This window comes from Sciurus vulgaris (assembly GCF_902686455.1).
Source record: "Sciurus vulgaris genome assembly, chromosome: 2".
NCBI classification, from domain to species: domain Eukaryota; kingdom Metazoa; phylum Chordata; class Mammalia; order Rodentia; family Sciuridae; genus Sciurus; species Sciurus vulgaris.
Window position 1 is genome coordinate 149,937,584 of NC_136462.1, and position 17,572 is coordinate 149,955,155.

Genomic DNA, 17,572 nt, shown 5'->3' on the forward strand with positions numbered 1-17,572 from the left:
CACCACCTCCCAGGAGTTGCAATCCTTGGGGACAAATTCTTCAGTGGGGTATAGCATCCTTGAGTATGTTTCAGGTCCTTTACCCTAATCCACATCCAGTTCAGGGATATGTAGCCCATGTCTTCTAGATGAGGGACATTTCTGAGCAGGTTGGACACTCATGGGATGAATCATTTCCTTCATCATCCCCAAAACAGCTTGAGTTTAGTCCTGGCACTGGGGGGATGGGAGGTCCCTCACTGGGTAGTGCTCACCTCTATATTCTTACAGGCCACATTCTTCACCACAGCAGGAAACAGGTCTGAGGCATTCTTTCCACGAGCAATCATCTGGGTGGTGGGGTCAAGGCAGGGGAAGAAGGGAGGAGGTACAGCACTGATTAGGAGAAGGTCCAAGAAGCTGAGGAGAGCTGCCCTTGAAACCCAGACTCCTCCCTGTGGGAGACCCCTTCCCTCTTCTCTCACCGCCACAATCCTCTTCATGGCCTCTAGCTTGAGGGAATCCTTGTTGGTATCCAACATCTCCTTCAAATCATCATGCCTGGGAGAGGCACAAGAGGTCAGTGGAGGGCACAAGGATGAGGCTGGGGATATCAATTACAAGGGCCCAGACAGAAAAAAGGGACCCAGGCAAGGAGTGCTCAGACAAGACCCAACCAAAGGAGAGGGATTAGAGTAAGGGTGGTAGGAAAGGGATAAAATGTAGATCAGGGGACTCTGGGTATCAGGAGAAACATGTGGGCCAGCCAGTGTTACGGGCTGAATTGTATCAAAAGATGTTAAAGTCCTAACTCCTCTTACCTCAGAACGGGACCTTATTTGGAAATAGGTTTATTAAAGATATAATTACCGATGCTCTTTGATTTACAAAGGGGTTACATCTCCATAAACCAAATGGGTTCATTGTAAGTTGAAAATATTCTAAGTTGAAATGCATTGAATACACCTCACTTACCAATTATCACAGCTTAACCTATCTTCCCTTAAATATGCTTCTCCAGGTGAAGGTGGAAGAATACTCAAGGCCCATATCGTTCCACCTCCCATTAGCACAAAGTTGGGCACTGTATGAAATATCATACAGCATATTGCCCAGGAAAAGATCAATATTCAAAATTCAAAGTAGTTTCTACTGAATGCATATCACTTTTGCAGCATCATAAAGTCAAAAACTCATAAGTTGACCCATCATAAGTCAGGGACTGTCTATTTATAAGCTGTTAAAGTTTGGATTTGAAATGCTCCTCAAAGACTTATATGTTGAGGGTTTGGTCCCCACACAGAAGAATGTTATGTGAAGAGGGAGGATTGGAGAGATGCATCTAGAAGCCAAGGAATGCCAAGATTTCCAGCAAACCATCAGACTCTAGGAAGGGGCAAGAAAGTATCCCCCTACAGGATTCAGAGGAATCATGACCCTGCAGACACCTTGAGTTCAGACTTTAGGTCTCCAGAACTATGAGACATTAAATATGTTTTCTAAGCAACCCATGTTGTGGTACTGTGTTATAGTAGTCATAGGAAATTAATACAGCCAGAAACTGAGAGCCAGAAGATGAAGGAAGGAATGGGGTAGGAAAATAAGGACTGTTCTCAAAAAACAAGGTCAATTGGCAGGATAAGAAAGACCAGTTAAAAAGAGTGGATGTTCAAGCAAGAGTAGGATGCCCTTGCTCCAGACCTAGGGCGTTTGCAGGTCCTGACTTCAAAGAACAAACTGATCCAAGGAATAGACTGGTCCATCCCAGAGACTTCACAGATAGTATCAAAATAAAGACCAGATCTGTCACTCAACATTCAATAGTTATTCAAGGAGTTATAAAACCTTAATAAGAGAAATATACAAACATTTGAATAAGTGATCCCTTGTACTTGGTTGAGGAAAATAAACATAGAGACAAAACCAATAGATTTTATGTGTTGTCCACTGAAATTCCAAAGGGAGCATCTTTTTAAACTTTGTGAAATAATAGTGAACTTTATCTGAAAAAAAAATCAGTAGGTAAGAACTCCAAAGAATACTTTTGGGAAAAGAAGATAGCTGGCAGATAGCTCACCCTTCTAGATATCAAAACATAAAACAAGACAATGATAAAAGCCATATGGTATCAGGTTAAAAACAGAAGATCAAAAGTCACTGGGGAAATTTCATGAAAGGATGTAAGTTGATACCTTAGGAACAAATAAATTCCCAATGTGAGAAGGATCCTCTTTTCCTTTTAACTGCTGTTGGAACAACTATTATGCACCAAAGAATTTAAGTTGTGCATATATTTCACCAAAATAAATATATTTGCTTATAAATTATTTTTAAATATGGAAGAGGAAATTTTATTTTAAAAATATTTTTAGTTGTAGATGGACAAAATACCTTCATTTTATTATTTATTTTTATGTGGTGCTGAGAATTGGACCCAGAGCCTCACACGTGCTAGATAAGCACTCTACCACTGAGCTACAACCCCAGTCTGGAAATTTTATTTTAAGGACACGAAATTACTAGTAACAAGAAGACTAGGTTTAATTTTTTTAATTTAGGTATATAAAAACTAAATTTAAGCCAGGCATGGTGGTGCATGCTTGTAATCCCAGAGATTCCACAGCCTGAAGCAGGAGGATTATGGAGGCCAGCCTTAGCAATTTAGCAAGACCATGTCTCAAAATAAAATAAAAAGGGATGTGGGAATGTAACTCAGTGGTAGAATGCTCCTGGGTTCAATTCCCAGTATAAGGAAAAATAATTAAATTTAAGGGGAAAAATATGGCAACCAGAACCACCATCACAAAGTCCCGTGCATAGGGCTGGGGATACAGCTCAGTGGTAGAGCTGTTGCCTAGCATGCACAAGGCTTACAACAAAAAAAGACAAAACAAAAAGATAGTTCCACACCTGATGACTTAAACAACATAAATTTATTTTCTCGTAATTCTGGAAGCTCAAAGTCTGAGTGTGTTAAGGTGTCAGTGGGGTTGGTTTCTTCTGAAGACTCTCTCTGGCTTATAGATGGTATGAAAGTTATCAGTACCAAAATGGAGTCAGTTATGTCAAACCCAAACAAAATGTAACTGGGAGGCCATGAACAAAGGACCCTCATTCTCATACGCCTATGATTAAAACTATCATGAGAACTTTCTGAAGCTGCAACATTTTCAGATAACTTGGCTGTACAAGGATTCTTACCTAACAATGGTTCTCTTCACCAATGAGCTAACACCAATTCCTGCAAAAGTCCCCATAACCAATAGTCTTTGTTTTAAAATAGCCTAAGTGATTTTCCCCTTTGAATAGCTTATCCGGGCCACAACTTCTTCAGAAGTACTTGTAGTCTGCCATAGCACACATATCCCAGATTGTAGTTCCTTACTACAATAAACTCCTGAATAAACTCTTTGTTTTAGAAAGTCAAGGTCTCTCTGTTGCTCAAAGTAAGTTGTCAATGGCTAGTATGATAGTGTGAAAAAAATTATATTTAGCTGGGTGTGGTGGCACATGCCTGTAATGCCAGTGGCTCAGAAGGCTGAGGCAGGAGGATTACAAGTTCAAAGCCAGCCTCAGCAACTTAGTGAGCCCTAAGCAACTTAGTGAGATTCTGACTCAAAATAAAATATAGAAAGGGCTGGGGATGTGGCTCAGTGGTTAATCACCCCTGGATTCAATCCCTAGTGCCCCCCATAGATTATATTCAGCCTCTGCCCCCAATTCCTGAGATATAACTCCCAAAACTCTTGGGATCCTAGGAGAATCTTTTGTTCTAATACTTGACTCTAGTTTCATTAATATTTCTAATATTTGATCCCTGTGCCTGACACAGAATTCCAAAGACCTCTGCAATTTCCTGAGTAATAGGAGCATCTGGCACAACTACTAGATCCCTTGAACTTTCCTGGGTGATAGTAATATTTTTCATCATTTGAGGGTTTTGGTCCATCCTCCAGCCTCCAAGGAGAGGAAGGGGCTAAATGTTGAGCTGATCACTAATGCCAATAATGTAATCCACCATACCTACATAAAGAAGTTCCATAAAAACCCAAAAGTACGGGGATCAGAGAGTTTCCAGACTGCTGAATACATGGAAGTACTTAGAGGGTGGTTATCAAGAGAGGGCCTAATAGTTCTACACCCCTTCTAACATACCTCGTCTATTTGTCTCTTCCATTTGGTTGTTCATCTGTATCCTTTCTAATCTTCCTTAATAATTGGTTAAGTATAAGTAGTTTCCCTGAATTTTGAGAGTGGGTTAGAGAGTTAAACCTAGGAAGGGGTCACAGGAACTCCAAATTTACAGCCAGTTGCAACTGGCATCTGAAGCAGGAGCAGTCTTGTGGGACTGAGTCCTTGACCTGTGGGATCTAACACTCTGTTCAGGTAGTCAGTGTCAAAATGAAGTTGAATTGTAGGATACCCAGTTGGTGTCTGACAGAGAATTGGTGGGGAGAAATCCCCACACATTTTAGTAACCAGAGATGAAGTTTTATGGTAAGTGCTGTGTATAAGAGTTGCAAAAACATGCCTTGGCTTTTTAAAAACATGCTATGTTTTTTCCTATGTTGTTCCATCTTCTCTGTGTCTTCACATGGTCTTCTCTCTGTGTGTACATATGTCCAAGTTTCCTCTTCTTAAAAAGAACCAAGTCATGTTGGATTAGGGCTAATCCTATACCTCATTTTAGCTTAATTGTCTCTTTTTTTTTTTTTTTTTTTTTTTTTTTTTTTTGGTGGTGCTAGGGATTGAAGCCAGGGCCTTGAGCTTGTGGCTTAATTGACTCTTTAAAGATTCTGTCTCCAAATAAGGACTTTCTGAGGTACTGGGGGCTAAGCCTTCAATATATGAATTTGAGGGGACACAATTTAGTCCATAGCAGTAACAAAAAGGAAAATATTTGGGATATGGTAAATAAAAGTTTAATGTTCAAGGGGCTGGGGATTGTGGCTTGGTGGTAGAGCACTTGCCTAGCATTCAGAAGGTACTGGGTTTGATTCTCAGCACCACATATAAAAAAATGCATAAAATAAAGGTCTATCAACATCTAAAATATTTTTTAAAAGTTTAATATTCAAAACTGATATAAATTTATAAGATCCATGTCCAACACTCACTGTCAGGGATGCTATAGGCTCTTTAGTCATCTGCTTGCCCCAGAAAGAGCCTCAGAAAGAGCCCTGAGCTATTGCTCCCCATTCACTGAGTATAGCATGAGCCTGTATTCCTTGGTTAAATATCTTTGTGTAGTAAATAACATGCCCAACCATACTCAGAGGTCCTGGATCCGGTGGTCAAAAAGTGAAGAGAGAATTGTGAAAAAACACATGAAGAATGTGTTTATATATAGCTGATAGAATTGTTGGCAACAATACATTCATGTTGCCAAAACAATTTCAAAATGTAGTAAGTACTTGTGTGGAGGGACCTGCACACACTAATCTCCCAGATGACACTCTGATAACACTGATAAGCAACAGGGTTTGGTGTTTTTTATATTTGTTTTTGTTTGTTTGTTGTTTGGTACTGGGAATGGAATCCAGGGGTAACTTACCACTGAGCTACATCCTGAGCTCTTTTTATTTTGAGACAGGGTCTTGCTAAGTTGCCCAGGCTGGCGTTGAACTTGAGATCTTCCTGTCTCAGCCTCCCCAGTCACTTGGATTATAGGTGTGTGACACTACCTGGTTAACCCACGGCTTTTATTCAAGTGCAAGAACACAGTCCCAAGAAGGATCATAAGTGGTAGAAATTAAAAATTAGTGTGTGCAAAGTGAGTCACAGAAGTGAAACATTTACAAACAACAGAAAATCAGAAATTGGGGCCAGAAGTGCTGAGAGAGGGAAGAGCATACCCAGACCTGCTCATGTTAAATTAAAATTAACCCAAGCCTGGGGAATGCCTCCAAAACCAGAGGACATCTACTTTCCCATGGTCAAGCCAGGACTAGAAGATAACCACCTTATAACCCTAAACAAAGTCCAGGTTGTCAGTTGCTCACTGGGTTGTGGACAGAGCCACAGATCATTCAGAGGGATTTGGGTAGCACTGAGGGTCACCAGCTTCCCAAATATACAAGCACACACCACTACACCCCCAGGATCCTCTATATATGCTCCTCACAGTCAATTTACACACCCCACAGATACCTACAACTAGTATGACACACACATACCATAGACACTCCCATATCCCGCCGCCATGGACATACGTATACCTTTGATATAGACCCACACACATCCAAACAATCCATACATAAAAACATATACATACAACCCCTGCAAACACACATCTATGACTCTCAGAGAAACACACCCACACACCCAACACAGGCACCTCCCACAGAAACACTCCTCACCTATAACCTCCATATGTATGCACCCACAAATACATACCATCCCCACAGACCCCACCACCACAAGATCTCTCTATGCTCCGCCACATCCTCATATGGACCTACACATCCCACACAGATACACACACCCCATAATGCTCCCTACAGTCACACATATCATTAGGTCACACTTAATACAAGTTCAACTTTGACAAAAGTTAGCGACTCCCATCTCATTCACCAAAATGGTCAGTGGACCACTTTTTGAGATTTTTTTAAATGATAAATTTAGGCTTTGAAGATCAAATACATCCAGCCTCAAGGCTGCTCTGACTTCCTTCTGAGGGCTCATCCTGGGGTGACTCTTCATGCCTTTATTGGGAAGTAGATGGAGTTGCCCAGTCTCCTTTAATTCTGAGTGTTTCCTAAAGCTGACTTCCTCACACCCAGGTGTCCTCACCATACCCACAAATGCCACAGGCCCCTGTCAAATGCACACACCCAGGGCAACATCTAGTGCACACATTCCAAGCCCCTGAGGGAAAAGGGAAATTGAGAGAAGGGAGGGAATCACTGGGTATAAAGCAGACAGCAGAGCAGAATTGATCATCAAATACCCACTAATGGGGCTGGGGTTGTGGCTCAGTGGTAGAGTACCTACCTGGCATGTGTGATAACCTGGGTTCGATCCTCAGCACCGCATATAAATAAATAAATAAAATAAAGGTCCATCCACAACTAAAAAAAAAAATATCCACTACCCAAAGAGCAGCACCCTCCTCGGGTGAGGCAGTCCTGGTTGTTCCCTTATCCTTGCTTCTACCAGCTTATGTTCCCAAGAGGCAAAGGAAGGGAAAAATACACAGCAACACCCCAAAGCCATAAAACATTCATCTCCCACAGTCAGATCCCCTTACACTGTACTCACTGTTTTGACCCCTGGTCTGGCCTGGCCTGGCCTGAGGGACTCTCCTGGGATGGCTGAAGCTAGCCAGGGGGGTCAGACATGGTGTTTGAGGTCAGTACATCTGCCTCCCCTCACCATCCAAGTCCCATCGTACTAGCCAGGCAGGAGCTGGCCAGACATAGTCTGTGCTTTATCCTGACCCCAAGCCCTACTGCGCCCACTCCAACCAAGGTCTGTGGGGGAAAAAAATAGTCAAGGTGGGACTCTAAATATTTTACTGTTCTCCTCCCCTCAGAGTCTCCAGGGAGTTAAGCTCCTTATTTCCTCCCATTCACACTCTCAAGCCATATATTCCCTGTGGCCTTCCCCCAGCACTCAGCCCCTGAGCCCAACCCTAAATGCCAGTCCATTTCCTGCACCTGAAGAGGCTATCCAGTTAGGAGTCCTTGGGGGTCCCTCTTTACCTTAATGGCTGGCTCTGGCTCTGACCTTGGCCAGCTTCTGGGCAAGATCCTTCAGGGGGTGCTTCTAGAGTTGTGTCTTCCTCTGGGGCCTGAAGCCACCGAAGTTCCTCAGGCTGCAGGGCCTGGTACCAGGGTGGGGGTCCACCTTCAGGGGCCAGCACAGGGCTGGCAGCCTCCTGATCTGCCCCACAGGTAACTCTGGCCCCTGGCCTCACCACGGCCCCCGGGAGCTGCAGGAATCGCTGCATAGGGCATCAGGTCCTGCTCCAGGATAGGGCTGAGCTGGTCAGTGAGCTACAGCTTCCTGTCACTGTCAACAGGAGGCCCGCCCCTCAAAGTAACCAGACACTGGCCAGGAGGGAGGTTCTGGTTTCCTCTTCTCTACTTAGAGACAAGGTCTCAAAAGGGACAGAAGGGCAGGGCCTGTGGACAAAGTCTACCCCAATCTCTGGGCCGGGAACTTCCCTCAGGGGAGGTGATGCAGACAGAGGCAAGGGATGCTTTCTTCACCTCCAATTCCACAGCCCCAGCTGGACCTAGTTTCCTGAAAACTGCTTCTCCCCAGAAATCTTGCATGTATGTTCCCCTCTCATGCTGCCCCCAAGCCCCTTGATCTTCACCTGCCTTTCCAGAGTTAGTGCCTTGAGGTCTTCCTTCCCATTAGCCTTCTCTGATCTCTGCTTCCTTCCTCCCAGGTCCAGGGTCCCTTTCTCCTACTGCTCTCTCACTCATGTCCTTGGCACTCCTGTCCCACTGCCCTTCACTGCCCTCCACTGCCCCACCCTGCTTTATTCACCATATTTCAAATCCCTAGGACCACCAAGTCCGGGCCCTCAGCCCAGCCTCTCATAGCTGTATTGTCTGCTTCTCCCAGAAAGTCTTCAGATGAAATTGCCTGCAGTTCCCTGCCCCAGACTCACACACATCTGCATCGACAGTCTGCTCTCCCTTCTCCCTCTGGGGAGAGCTGATCCTCCTTGTACCCAAGCTAGTCCCTTCCCATCAAGGAGGAGGCTACTTCATTCCCTACAGTCTTTCCCTTGCTACTGGTTACTTCTCATCAGCATTCAAATTCTTTTCTGGGATCCTTGCCCTAATAACAAACAAACAAAAATACCTGCCAAAAAATAAATTCCTTGAACTGATAATCCCCTCCAGTTAATTCTTTCTCTTTTTTTTTCTTTAAAAACTACTTAAAAGCAAAATTTCCATTGTATATTATTAGTCTCCTATTTGTTCCTTTATTCACTCTAACCTGGCTTTAGATGTTGTTTAGAATATATATATCATGAAGGGTCATGATCTCTTCAACTTACATGTTTCAACTAAAAATAGACATGGGGAGATGGCTAGATAAAAGCAAACAAGTATCAATGATGGTTGATTCTAGGTGGGTTATACATACGTATTCATTGCTTTATTCATTCAATTTTTCTGTTTAAAATAATTTATAATAGAATTTTGGGGAAAAATAATCTAACTCCTATTCTCTTCACTTTGCCAGAATTGGTCTCACAGGGCAGGAGGTAGGGAGTGGAACTGGAAGGAGTTGGCCTCTTTGTGAACCAATAGTCTCAAACTTTTCTTGTTTGATTTGGCCTTAATGGGCATAGACACTACTGACTACTTTCTCCTTGAAAAGGCATTTTGTGGGGCTGGGAAGATAGCTCACTCAGTAGAGTACTTGCCTTCTAAGCACAAGGCCCTGGGTTCGATCCCCAGCACCAGAAAAAGAAAAAAAAGAAAAGAAATTGCATTTTGTTTTCTTCCTGCCTTTTGGTCCACTTCTTCTCAGGTACCTTGAAACACTCCCTTAGCTCTCTCTTGCCCTAACTTAGTGTCTTTAGGGTTCAGACTTGTGCCTGATCTGAACTTATACCCTTTCCCTGATTATTTTCACTGCCTTCTGTGTCCTTAATTAACATATAGATGTTAACAATGTCCTCGTCTCTCTCCTAGAATCCCAAATCCTAATATCCAGCTATCCAAACACCACTCAGGGTCTAAAATCATAGCATGTTCAAAGTTGGGCTCAACACTTCCACAAGTTTTTTTGTTTTTTTTTTTTTTTTTGTAACATCATCTTTATTTATAATTACACTGAATCACGCCACCATCTATTCAGTTGCAGGAATTAGAAACCTGAGTATCATTCTTAACTGCTTCCAGCCACTTCCTCTTACCCCTACTACCCACATCCAAGTCAGGTTTGCTCTTCTCTGAAATCCTTAAATTCTTTGTCCTTCCCTTCTAGACCACCAGCATGTCCTGCCTGTCAACGTCAACACCCCCATTACTTATGTCTTGCTCTGTTGAACAAACCCTCCAATTTTTTCTCCACAGTTCATCCTGTAAGCTTTTGAAAATACAAACCTGATGATGACACATTCTTAGAACCCTTAAGTAGTCCTCCCCACCCTCATTTCTGGTCACACTGTACTAGAACACACAAAACTTAAACCTGGATTGATTTAGTTCCTCAACATTTCAATCTTGGCTCTCCACTCTCTCCCATGGTTCCCCACTTTTTGCAGTACTGGGGACCCAACCCAGGGATGTTTTACCACTGAGCTACATGTCCAGCCCTTTTTATTTGTTAATGAGACAGTTTCTTGCTAAATTGCCCTGGCTGTCCTCCAACTTGTGATACTCCTGCCTTAGCCTCTCCAGTTGGTGGGATTACAGGTGTTCACTACCATAACCAGTCCACAGTCCTCTTTATACTAAATAGACTGCTTCATCGGTGCCTCCCTCTGAGGAAAAGGACTTTCCGTGTTCACATCTGTATTCAGTGACTAGCATAGGACTCCACATGGTAGACCTTTAATGCATGCTTGTTGCAGAATTTACGAATAAACGAACGTGTCAAAAGGAGGGGGGGGGAGTTAAGGTAGGATTGAACTGTAAGGGCAATGTGGGCTGCAAAGGTGTATGTGCCAGAGGGCAGATGGGGGCCAGAGCAAGAGGAAATGGATTTGTAGGAGGAGCCAGGCCTGGGAATTTCTGCGTCTACGTTCTGGATCCACCTTCCTGGAGAGGCCCCAGGCTCAAACTCAAGTTCACCGGCTCAGACCCCTCCCCCACTTTTTAAAAAATAAATTTTTGTTTTTGTTTTGGAGCCAACCCGCCCTGCGCGAAAAAGGCTGGGCACCTATAAACCTGGGTTGAAACCAGGGGACCTGGGACCGGACGGGACGGCTGGTCCTCCCGAAACCGAGCTGGCTAGCCCATCCCCCATCAGCCTAGACTCCCACCCCAGGTCCGGGTCCAGGTGGGTCCCTCGGGATTGAGTGGCGGCGCTGGGGCCCCGGGCCGCGGCGGGAGGGGGCTGGGCGGGCTTCCGGTCGGCTCAGCCGCGGCGGGCCGGCCCGGGCGCTGTCCATGGTGCCCGCGACATCCGCCAAGTCCCAGCCCTCGCGGCCGGCTCCCTCACCGCTTGTAGTCGGAGGAGAAGATGCCGCCGCTCGCCGGGTCGTGGCCATACTCAGGTTCCCCAGGGCCAGCGGAGCCGCCCTTGTCTTCACTGTAGGCAGGGGCGGTCGACATAGGGCAGCTGGGAGAAGGCTTTGCTGGGGAGGAGGCCGCACGGCCGGAGTCCGGCGGGGGTCGTGGAAGGGGGCGCAAGACCTAGGCGGAATCGGCAGTGCAGCCCCGGCTCTGCAGAACTGCAATCTGCAACAGTGGAGGCTGCGCTCGGATTTATCACTCCGGGCCGCGCTCGGAGGTTCTTAAAGGCACCAGCGCCTACGGAGCTCAGGGCGTGTCAGCTAGGGGGCGGGGAGGGGCTGCAGCGTCTGCCCCGCCCCAATCCCGCGGAAATCGCCCTTCCTGAAAGGCTGGTTCCAGCCCTTTAAAGGGACCTGAAGCACCTCCACATCTTGGGGCGTGTGAGTCTGTGACTTTGATGATGGAACACCCTTCTGAGGGTGGAAGAGTGCACAACGTCCTCACCCATCCCTGATCATCCGGCCTCGACGGAACGACCTCTAGGGGTTCCACACACCCTGAAATGGAGGGAAAGGGCAAAGGGGTTGAAAGGAAGGCAGTACTCCCAGGCCTAGAGGGGAAGGAAGCACTGCACAGAAGACCAGCAACAGAGACCTAAGAATGCTTCCTTTCCTGTCCTGTCTTTTGTAGAAAACCTAGGGTCCTCTGATGGCGTCTTCCCTTTTAAGTGGAAAGCTGAGTAGCTTCTTGGAAGAGGTGGAATTTATGGGCAAGCACCAAGGAACGCTTAGTGGGCTTTCAGCAGACAGGTGGGAGACGAACCAGAGAGGACAACGAACTCTCTAATTAAGCTTTGGGAAATACTTTAATGACCCTTTCTGAAGCCCCCTCTGGCCATCCAGGAGGGCACAAGGTCATGCCTCACCCATGGTTAGCTCCAGGTCCACCAATGCCTAAAAAGAAAGGAAAATGGAAGAGACCAGTTTAGGGTCTGGTGCAATTGCCAGGACTCCTGGATGTTATGATGCCAAGGTCTGAAATACCCCAAGGGCCAAGCAAGGAAGGTCTGGATCGGAGGGAAAGTAGTGAACCAGGCTGGGGAAAGTGATTGGATCTAGTTGAGCATCAGGTTGGGTGGCTGAAGTTTCTTGGCTGGGCTTGGAGAGTGGGAGAGTTCCTAAGAGCTGAGTCTGAAGTCTCCGAGGCCAGAATTGGTGGGCCTGGTTGGAATTGAATGGGGCTCAGAAAGGTGGAGCTTGGCTCAGTAGAAAGGTTTTTTTTTTTCTTTTTTTTTTTTTTTTTTTTTTTGCAGTGCTGGGGATTGAACCCAGGGCCTTGTGCTTGCAAGGCAAACACTCAACCGACTGAGCTATCTCCCCAGCCCAGTAGTAAGGTTTTATTGCAGGAATGAGAATAACAGGGGCTTGACCAGGACTAGGATGGAAGTTGGACCTGACTTGGAGGTTGGTAGGCTAAAGTAAATACATGTGGCCAGGATCTGTGGATTGGGGCCTGGGGCCTACTTGGAATGGGCACAAAAGGGTTTCAAAGAGCCTAGGACTTTATTTTTTATTTTATTATTATTATTTTTTAATGCAATGCTGGGGATCCAACCCAGTGCCTCACTCATGCTAGGCAAGCGCTCTACCACTGAGCCACAACCCCAGCCTCAGCCTGGAACTTTAACAACTAGCTTGGCCTATTTGGTTCTGAGGGTTTTGGACCTGCCAGAGTAAAGCAGATCTTGAGTTTGGAGGAATGAGGCCTCAGTGGAGTAGAGAGGGGGAGGGCCTGAATTTTGCAAGAGCAGTTGGCAAGGCTGTTAGCAGGTCCTGAAGCTGGAGGGGGATTCTGCATGAGTAGCTGGGTTGTGCTCACCGAGTTGGGGTTCCTGTCCAAGCCGAGCAGGTGCAGTGCAAAGTGCACACAGTTGTTGCGTGTGGGATGATAGGGAGGTGGGTCTGTGTCCATAGCTTCACGCACACGGAGCTCCAGCAATGTGCGGTTAATGCCACCTCGCCGACGCAGCACTCGCCAGAGGGAGCGGGAGCGCAGCATTGGGCCCTGCCCCTGTTTGCATACAACTCCTTCCCAGGAGCCCAGAAACCTATGTGGCCCACAACTGCCAGGTTTCTTGCCTGTAGGGATTGCAGGCCAGGTGCACATCAGAACCACCTTTGATACCTTGTGGCCCCCACACTTGTATTTCCTTGGATCTGCTGTCCCTGGGCCCCATATGCTGACTGCCCAATCCCCTATCTTCAGAGACCCGTACCACCAGCCCAGGACCACAGCCTGTGTTTTCATGTAGCCCACCCACTGGTGGGGTATGCTTGAATGGGCATCCTCTCTTTGCACACTTGAGCCTTAATTTCAATTGGAGGCACTCACCCTCAAAGTGAATGATTTCTCCATGGCCACAGTATACACCCACATGGGCCCCACACCAGCGTCCAGTTGGGGACCGCAGCCTAAACAGGAAGAGGTCTCCAGGCTCAGGATCACCTTGTTCCAACTCCACAGCTTCAAAGTGCTGACCCAGGAAAGCTTCTGAGAGGAAGAACTGAATGGTGGTAGATGCTCCAGTCACTGCCTGGGGGGAGAAAGGCAATAGCCTGCAGAGTATTTGCACAGACCTGGTTGAAGAGGAGCTGGATCATTCCACTGATCATAGATGGCACCTGAGCCCAAGGTTCAGGAAGACCTGATTTAGAACTGGACCTTAGGCAGAATGTCTTTGCCCCACATTTGCACCCCCCGCCACACCGACACTCCAGAGGCCTGGACATCCCAGATTATCCTGGCCTTGAGCCACCCGAGAACCCCTCAGTTTCCAGCAAATAGGACCTCCCTTCCATCCACCTTTGTCTACTCATTTCAAAATTTGGTCATTCTATTCTCTTCCCCTGCCCCTGGATCCCTTTCCCCAACCATCTCCCATCTTGCCATTCCTGGAAGCAACATTGGGGACTGGATATCAGCTGGTACCTGTACTGAGCAGGAGACCTGAAGAAAGAGGAAAACCTAAGTGAGATCTGGACCCAGGACAGGTCCCTCCTCCCAAGTCCAGCAACCTTGGCAGCAAATATCTATTGAGCAGTGGCTCACTGGATCCTTAATACAAGATGGGAAAAGTATCAATGTGTGTGTGTGTGTGTGGTGTTCCTGGGGATCAAATCCAGGGCCTCGCACATGCTAGGCAATCGCTGCCACTGAGTTACATCCCTGGTCCTTTATATTTTGAGACAGGGTCTCACTAAATTGCCTGGGCTGGCCTTGAACTTGATAATCCTGCTGCCCCAGCCTCCCAAGTTGCTGGGATTACAGGTTACACCACCATATCTGGCTAATATCACTATTTTTAGGATAAAGAAACTGAGGTTCACAAACTTCACCAGAGTGCACACAGCTAACATATGCCTACATGATTTTGTGTCCTATGCCCCTTGTACTAAACATCAGTCACATGTTCTTCCTCCACAAGACAAAATGAGAAATGCAGTTTAGTTCAGGTTTTTCCTATCTCTACTGGGAACAGAGGGCTTTGGGGACTTGGGAGGATGGCTCTACTGCATGGGCTATGCCTAAGCTTTGGCCTCAGAGACTGAGAAAGGGAGTGAAGGTAGGGCCTAGTGTACTAAGCTCCCCCAGGCTAACAGAGGAACTGGGAACAGGAAGTGACCCATTATACCAGGTCTGTGGGTATCTTTGTGAAGAAAGAAAGGGTTGACTCCAGCATATCTGACTTGGATAGGAAGGACTCATATTTAAATGAGAAGCTGCCCAAGACCATGCTGCATAATACTAGCCACTATATGGTTTACCATGTGTCTCCCTTGACCCTTCCTTTCTCTCCTGGCCACAGCCTAGAATATCCTCTGCTTATTGCTGAGTGAGCCTCATTTTCTGACTGGGAACTGTGGACAATTCAGGTAACCAACTAATTCCAGTCTGTCTGACTTTGCATGTTGTAAAGTTGAAAGTCTTGCATCCCAGGAACCCAGGAAAACTTGGACATTTGGTTACCCTTGACCTCAAAAGGCCACAGGGAGAAACTTATGTGAAAAACACTTTGGTCTTGGGTCATGCTCTCCAAATATCCTCTATATAGGGAGTGCACCTTTCTTCCTTCTTCATTCTCCCTCAAAACCTACTGGGCCAAGCAGAGGTTACAGCTGTGGAAGAAGATGGACTGTCCTACCCACTGTTGAGGCAGTAGGTACCTGCCTGGGAAGAAGACAAGATGACCCAAGGATTTCTCTTTCAGTTACCTGGGATGTGAAGCTCATCTAGGGAGAAAAAACAAAACAAAACAAAACAAACAAACAAACAAACAAACAAAAAAACAGCCATCACTGCCTGACTCTCTGCCTCTGTTGTCCCCTTAAAACTGTGCACTGCATCAGTGAGTTTGTCTGTCTGTGTGCTGGTGCGTGGTTGTGCATTTGGTGTGCCCAAGAGTCTTGTGCTAGAATGCTGTCTGTGACTGAAACCTAGTACTGGCAATGTTACCTTTCTATGTGGGACATAAAATAAGCCACTTCCTCTCTCTGGACCTCAACTTCCTCATCTGTGAACTGGGGATAATAAAGTTGGAGGGATAGACGTCAGAGAGCTATTGTGAAGCACTGGACAAGGCAGGAGGGCAGGGCAGGGGTGGTTTATCTAAGGTCTGCCCCTGAGTATGCAGATTTGGGTGCCAAGAGGAGGGTGGGGAGAATACATCTTTCTCAGCTCAGAGGAGAAGAACAATGGGCCTTCAGAGGCTGGTGGCCTCCCTGTGACCCCTGCCCCAGAGCTCAAAGGGAATCACCCAGCTGGAAAGGCCCTACAGAGCAGGGCCCCACCTCTGACTTTACCTCTAAAAGTTCCCACTGGGGTTTGGCAGGGAAGCACTTTGGCCACTGTCATCTGGGCTCCTGGACTTTAAGTTAGAGTCTGGACCACAACATGCCCCTTCAGTAGGGAATCTAGGTCTATGCATGGTTCTCGATTCATACCGATAATAGCATTTATTGCCAGAAAATGTGCTAAAGCCCCGCTTAGGTCTAACAACAATGTCATGAAGGAGATATTGTTATCATTGTTATTTTATATATGAGGAAACTGAAGTTTGAGGAATTTGCTAAGGTTACAAGATAGAAAGTGGCAGAACCAGGATTCAAGCTGAGATGATCTGGCTTAGCTTCTGTGTCCTTAACCACTGTGGAGGACTCCCTCTCTCAAACTCTTAGCACAGGTCTCCCTTCCCCAGATTCTACACCAGGAAGTACTCACCCCCTATATCCTTCCTGACCTGGTAAAACAGTCACCCTTCCACTTGACTTTCATTTGGCTAAATCATCTGTTCCTTTGTAAGAAAGGAAAAGGAGCAAGGCCCTGGAGCTGTAAGAGCTGAGGGGACAAAGCATTCCAATTTGGGAGCACTTGGCCTGACAACACAGCCCACTCCACTGAGGTTCCTTGCTTGGAGTTTGAGCTCCCCCTCCTCTCACCTTGGCTAAGGCTTTCAGGGGAACAGAGTAGTGGGGGTACCTGTGACTGGGCACAGGGTGACATTCTCTTTGTGGCACAGGACCCTGCCTTTCTCACAGAACCAGGCCTTTTCAGGACCTCAACCCAGTGGAGGCAATATATCAGGCCTGGGCCATGATTTGGCCTGAACTTCCAGCCCCTGCCCTCACTCTTCAGTCTAGCCCTGGGCAAGAGTACCTCTGTGGAAGGCAAGGCTGTGGGGTTACTGCTCCCAGCCAGCCATCTTTTAGCCAGAACAAGGTCAGAGCTCCTACTGTGGTCTTTTTTTTTTTTTTTTTTTCCCACGAGAGACTTTGGTTACCAGTCCCTTCTTGGCACACAGTGATCCTACCTGAAATAAGCCCCCAATTCAAGCAGCTCACCTCGTAGTGGCCACGCTCCACACCTTGTAGAATCTTCTTCTTCTGTGACCAGAGCAGAGAGGAAAAACTGTTCATCCCTTGGGCAGATAAAGGGGCCAAGCAGGAAGCCCTGGGGCCCTGTTCTGATATCAGTGCCCAAGCCAGTCTGACAATAGCAACCCCTCCTCCTACAACTCTGGGGGTAGGTGAGAAGCCAGAGACTGAGGCTGGGGACAAGGTGGGTAACTGGTGTCCTCTTTTCCCTCCTCCTGCTATTCAACCCTATGCAAGCCCTGCTTGTGCCGTCACTGCCACTTGTACCTGCTCTCAGTAGCAGCTGTTCACCTTTAACTGACCTCCGGGGTGCTCAGATGCTTCATACCTATCCTATTATGGTCAGAGGAGAATGTCCGATTTCAATTCCTTTAGTTTTATTGAGGTTTATTTTATGGATTACATATGGTCTGTATTGGTGGACATAATATGCACACTTACAAGTATGTATTTTGCAGATCAGGGTATAGTATTTTATAGACCTCAATTAGGCCAAGGTGGTTGATAATG

At 46.5% G+C, this 17,572-nt stretch overlaps 2 protein-coding genes across 2 annotated transcripts in view; both read right to left on the reverse strand.

The window, feature by feature from the left end:
* AP3B2 (adaptor related protein complex 3 subunit beta 2) overlaps positions 1-11,458 on the reverse strand; it is a 33,816-nt gene extending 22,358 nt beyond the window's left edge. The window contains exons 1-3 of the mRNA XM_079129081.1: positions 11,119-11,458; positions 465-540; positions 255-329 (exon numbers count right to left, since the gene is read on the reverse strand). Of these exons, the coding sequence (XP_078985207.1) occupies positions 255-329; positions 465-540; positions 11,119-11,231 (264 nt within the window). The 5' untranslated portion in view covers positions 11,232-11,458. The remainder of the gene's footprint in view (positions 1-254; positions 330-464; positions 541-11,118) is intronic.
* Positions 11,459-12,046: 588 nt separating this feature from the next.
* On the reverse strand, positions 12,047-17,104 carry LOC306655347 (uncharacterized protein; the record flags this gene model as incomplete). The annotated part of the gene is made up of 5 exons (XM_079129708.1): positions 12,047-12,085; positions 13,011-13,270; positions 13,524-13,768; positions 15,645-15,709; positions 17,030-17,104. 5 exons carry the CDS (start codon positions 17,102-17,104, stop codon positions 12,047-12,049), a joined length of 684 nt encoding a protein of 227 aa, XP_078985834.1.
* Positions 17,105-17,572: the final 468 nt, after the last annotated feature.